The sequence below is a fragment of the Myotis davidii genome, unplaced genomic scaffold, assembly GCF_000327345.1.
Source record: "Myotis davidii unplaced genomic scaffold, ASM32734v1 scaffold329, whole genome shotgun sequence".
Classification (NCBI taxonomy): Eukaryota; Metazoa; Chordata; class Mammalia; order Chiroptera; family Vespertilionidae; genus Myotis; species Myotis davidii.
Genome location: NW_006300374.1, coordinates 2,863,887 through 2,868,956, shown reverse-complemented (window position 1 = coordinate 2,868,956; position 5,070 = coordinate 2,863,887). Strand labels below are relative to the sequence as shown.

Below are 5,070 nucleotides of genomic sequence, written 5' to 3'. Positions count from 1 at the left end.
AAAATCGCATAACAGCCGAGCATACACCCAGCAGCGCTGCTGATGCCTGAACGGTATGTGGAATGAAGTGGGCGGGCATCGGGAGGCCACTATGGCACGGGGCAAGCACTATGGGCAGTCTATCTGAAGTGTACCTGGCGTATAAGACGACCCCCCACTTGGAGGCATATTTTTCAGGGCCAAAAAATCGTCTTATACGCCGGCAAATACGGTACTTTTCTCTGTAATGATTTCCATCAGTTGCCTCTCAGGAGATTTAGGTATATCTCCTTAACTGTTGGGGGAAAAAACTTTGCATTTGAGATAAATATCCCCAAAATTCTCTGTTCATATTTTGATGTATATGTCCATACTTCAAAGATTAAGTAGACTTTAACAATAGAAGAAGGTGTGTGTGCGCATTGCATGTGTGTTAACAAATTGACTTCAGAAAGGTTCATATTGAAAGTTCGATGAGACTTTAATGCAGTGGTTCTCAACCTTGGCTGCACATTAGAATCACCTGGGAATCTTTTTAAAATCCTGATTTCTGGTCCTCACCCTGAAATGATTTTAAAAAGTTTCCCAGGTGATTCTAATGTGCAGCCAAGGTTGAGAACCACTGCTTTAATGCATAATCTTAGAGTGTTAAAAGTACTACTAAAAATATGTTCTATTCTCTGATGTCCAAAATTCCTTTAAATTGTTAATATTCTACAGTTTGATAAATTTTAAAAATTTAATATAAGACTAGAAAAGAAAATTAGCTTAGTAAATATATTCAGCAGATAAACAATGAACTTCTCTCTTGAGAACAGGTTTTGAGAAGTTGAGATAGGAGGGAAATAAATACTTTTAGGGAAAGGACCTTTTGTGCTCAAAAGAGGCAGGCAAAAAATGTGCGGGGGGGAGGAGGGGGATTGTGACCAATACAAACTTAATCCACTTAAAAATTTAACCTAGAACTTGGTGGTTTTTATGATCTTGGTTACAGTTAACATTTGGTATTAATAACAACAGCAGCACAAAATAGCCCCCTTTTGCTTAATATGTATCATCTCATTTAGTGTTTACAAAAACTGTGAAGTTGGTAGGATTATCCCTATTTGATATATAAGGTTCAGTGAAGTAAGTAACTTAACCCAGGAGCATGCTACTGAGTAGCAGAGCTGGGGTTCAAACCCCATTTGTTATAACACATGCAGCAAAAACATTTCAAGTCATTGCATTTTTGTGTGTGTTTTTTTAATTATAGTGGATTTAGAAATACTGTTTTTTTATTTTATTTTATTTTTTGTTGTTAATCCTCACCCAAGGATATTTTTCCTTTGATTTTTAGAAAGTGGAAGGGAGGGAGGGAGGGCGGAAGGGAGAGAGAGAGAGAGAGAGAGAGAGAAACATCAATATAAGAGATGATTAGTTGCCTCCCCCACACACCCCGACCAGGGTCAGGGATCGAGCCTACAAGTGAGGTATGGGCCCTTGACTGGAATTGAATCCGGGACCCTTTAGTCTGCAGGCTGATGCTCTAGGGCAAGCATATCAAACTCACGGCCCACGGGCTGCATGCAGCCTACAGTGAATATTTTTGCTGCTCAGCCAATATAACGGTATGTAAAAAATGTTTTAATAAAAATTTCATAACTTAATTTTTACAATATCCTGTTATACATAACTATTAATAATGAACTACAATGTTCACTAATGACTGATTACTATAATTGTGTTGCATTCATTTCTCTTACGTGGCTTTACTCCCTGTCTGGTAAGTTAATGTTCAAGAAAACATTAATTTTTATTAATAAAATGTCCTATTTTATGTTAACGATCACTCATTTATTTCAGCCCTTTGTATTCAGCATGTCTCTATCGAAATAAACCTATGTTTCTATGAAAATTGAAGCTTTTGTATTTTTTGTGGCCCACATAAATTTAAACCTTGTTTATTTGGCCTGTGTTAGCCTTTGAGTTTGACATGCTTGCTCTAGGGCTAGTAATTGCTTTTTGTTTAATAATGAAGAAGGAGAATAGAGAAGGAGGTTTAGGAGGGAAAGGTGATTTTTTAAATCTATATAGAAAAGCCTAAGTGACCGTTAAGATGGTCGACCAAATGACTGGTTAACCAGTCGCTATGATGCGCACTGACTACCAGGGGCAGACGCACAATGCAGAAGCTGCCCCCTGGTGGTCAGTGTGGTCCCTACCCCCGGCCAGCCAGCCGGCCCCAATGGGCCCCAATCAGGACTGGGCAAGATAGTCCCGATCAGCTCCCATTGCTGGCCAGGTCAAGGGACCCCACCTGTGCACTAATTCGTGCACTGGGCCTCTAGTTAAAAAATAATTGGTGAAGCCCTAGCTGGTTTTCTCAGTGATAAGAGCATGGGCCCATGCACCAAAGGGTCCCAGATTCAATTCCAGTCAAAGGCACGTATCTCACTTGCAGGCTCAATCCCTGGCCCTGGTCAGGGCATGGGATGCAACCAATAGATGTGTCCCTCTCACATAGATGTTTCTCTCTCTGTCTCTCCCTTTGCTTTCCACTCTCTTCGGGGGGGGCGGGGGGAAATCAGTGGAAAAAATACCCTGGGGAGAGGATTAATAAAACAAAACAAAACAATAATTTTTGAACTTTTTTGAAAAAGGTGATACAAAACATTTTCCATTGTGTGGAAGGCTGTAGGCACATATTGCATAGGTTTTCTTAGCAATGACAAATAGTACAATCTGAATTTTATGCTACTACTTGTAAGAGTTTATTTAGGATGAGGTAGAATTTAGGTACTTACATTATAGTATCTCTTTTATTTTGAAAGGTGCCTGATTATTACAAAATAATTAAAAATCCAATGGACTTGTCAACTATCAAGAAAAGACTACAAGAAGAGTATTACATGTATACAAAGCCTGAGGATTTTGTAGCTGACTTTAGATTAATCTTTCAAAACTGTGCTGAATTCAATGAGGTGAGGTGGAAGGGAGGGGAGACTAATAGTAATATTGAAAGCAATGTTAAACAAAACATCTTATTAGCAAACAAGGATATTAAGATAATCTATTTATGTTACCGTAAATTTCCAAATGTTCAAGACAGAGAATGATTTTATCCATATTTTTATTCCACCTAGAGGCCTGGTGCACAAAATTCATGCACGGTTGGGGCCTGCAGCCCAGCCTGCACCCTCTCCAATCTGGGACCCCTCAGGGGATGCCCAACTGCCTCTTGCAATCCAGGACTGCTGGCTCCTAACTGCTCGCCTACCTGCCTGCCTGATTGCCCCTAACTCCTCTGCCTGCCTGATCGTCCCTAACTGCTCCCCTATTGGCAGACCGCCTCTAACTGCCTCTGCCTCACCCCACACCTGGGACCCAGGATTCCCTCCTCTGGCTGGTTGCAGGCACCTAGGACCCAGGCTTCCCTCCCTCTGGCTGGCTGCAGGCACCCAGGACCCAGCCTGGTAAATATGAGGCGTGTGGATTGTTCCTCTTCCAGGCTGTGGGTGCAGCCGCTGGTGCCTAGGACCACAGGGTGGGTGGCTTGTCCCTCTCCTGGTCTGCAGCCCCAGCGGCTGGCGCTTGGGACTGCGGGGTGTGCGGTTTCTCCCGCACCCAGGACCACAGGGCGGGTGGCTTGTCCCTCTCCTGGGCCGCAGCCTGGCTGGTCCCCATTCCTCTCTCGCAAGCTTATTTGTTCCTGGCTGGTCCCCATTCCTCTCTCCCCAGTGTTGAGTTTCTGAGCCTTTACAGTGACGGCGTGATGGCGTGATGACCATTTGCATATTAGCTCTTTATTATATAGGACTAGAGGCCTGGTGCACAAAAATTTTGTGCAGTGGCGGTGGGGATGTCCCTCAGCCCCACTTATGCCCTCTCGCAGTCTTGGACCCCTCAGGAGATAACGACCTGCTGACTTAGGCCTGCTCCCGGGTGGCAGAGGGCAGGCCCAATCCCTCGGTGCAGCCCCTGGTTGGGCTCAGAGCAGGACCGATTGGGAAGGTGGGGCGCCACCCCCTGTCATGCACAGAGCAGGGCCGATCAGGGGGTTGGGGAGCTCCCCCCCCCCCCCGCCCGTCATGCACAGAGTAGGGCCGATAGGGGAGTTGGGGCACTGCCCCCTGTCACACACACATCAGGGCGGATCGGGGTTGTGGCCCCGCCCCCTGACACACACTGCCGCAGGGCGATCAGGGGGTTTGGGGCTGCCCCATCACACTGCTCCAGAGGCCAGGAGGCTTCCCGGCTCTGCTGATCCCAGTGCTGGGAGGCATATTACCCTTTTACTATATAGGATAGAGGCCTGGTACATGGGTGGGGGCCGGCTGGTTTGCCCTGAAGGGTGTCCTGGATCAGGGTGGGGGTCCCACTAGGTGCCTGCAACTGTAAACTTACCTTTGTCCACCCCTGTGAAAACACCAGCCTGGATGAGGGGATGATGGCTGTTTTCAGACTGGCCACACCCCCTTCAGGGTGGGGGTCCCGCTTGGGTGCCTGGTCAGCCTGGATGACAGGCTGATGGCTGTTTGTGGCTAATCACACCCCCTTCAGTGTGGGGGTCCCCACTGGGGTGCCTGACTAGCCTGGGTGAGGGGCTGAGGGCCGTTTTCAGGCTGGTGGGCGACTGAAGCTTTCAACCTCTCTTTTTCTTTTTTGTTTATTCTGGGATTTATTTACCTCAGTGATTCCCAAAGTGGGCGCTACCGCCCCCTAGTGGGTGCTGCAGCCATCCAGGGGAGCGGTGATGGCCACAGGTGCATTTGTTTTAACTTTTTTTGTATTACCTTTCTATTCTGAGTTCAATAAATAGTTTCATAATTTCAAACTTCAATGTTTCTAATTTACACCTTTCTTTACTATATTTTACGAAAAAGGTAGAAACATTAATACTTATATCTTTCTGTTTAATTGCTATTAAAATTTTAAAAAAATTAATTTCCAGGAGGCGCTAAGTAATATTTTTTCTGGAAAGGGGGCGTTAGGCCAAATAAGTTTGGGAACCACTGATTTACCTTCTGTGGCTGTCACTGGAACTAAGAGCCGGCTTTAGCTCTGAGGCTCGGCTCCAGCTCTGAGATCCCGGCTGGCTGAAAGCAGGTT

General features: G+C 45.6%; 1 protein-coding gene across 1 annotated transcript in view; it reads left to right on the top strand.

Annotated features, from left to right (window-relative positions):
* TRIM24 (tripartite motif containing 24) overlaps positions 1 to 5,070 on the top strand; it is an 87,115-nt gene that overhangs the window by 80,047 nt on the left and 1,998 nt on the right. Inside the window, exon 19 of the mRNA XM_015572667.1 lies at positions 2,793 to 2,942. Within this exon, the coding sequence (XP_015428153.1) occupies positions 2,793 to 2,942 (150 nt within the window). The remainder of the gene's footprint in view (positions 1 to 2,792; positions 2,943 to 5,070) is intronic.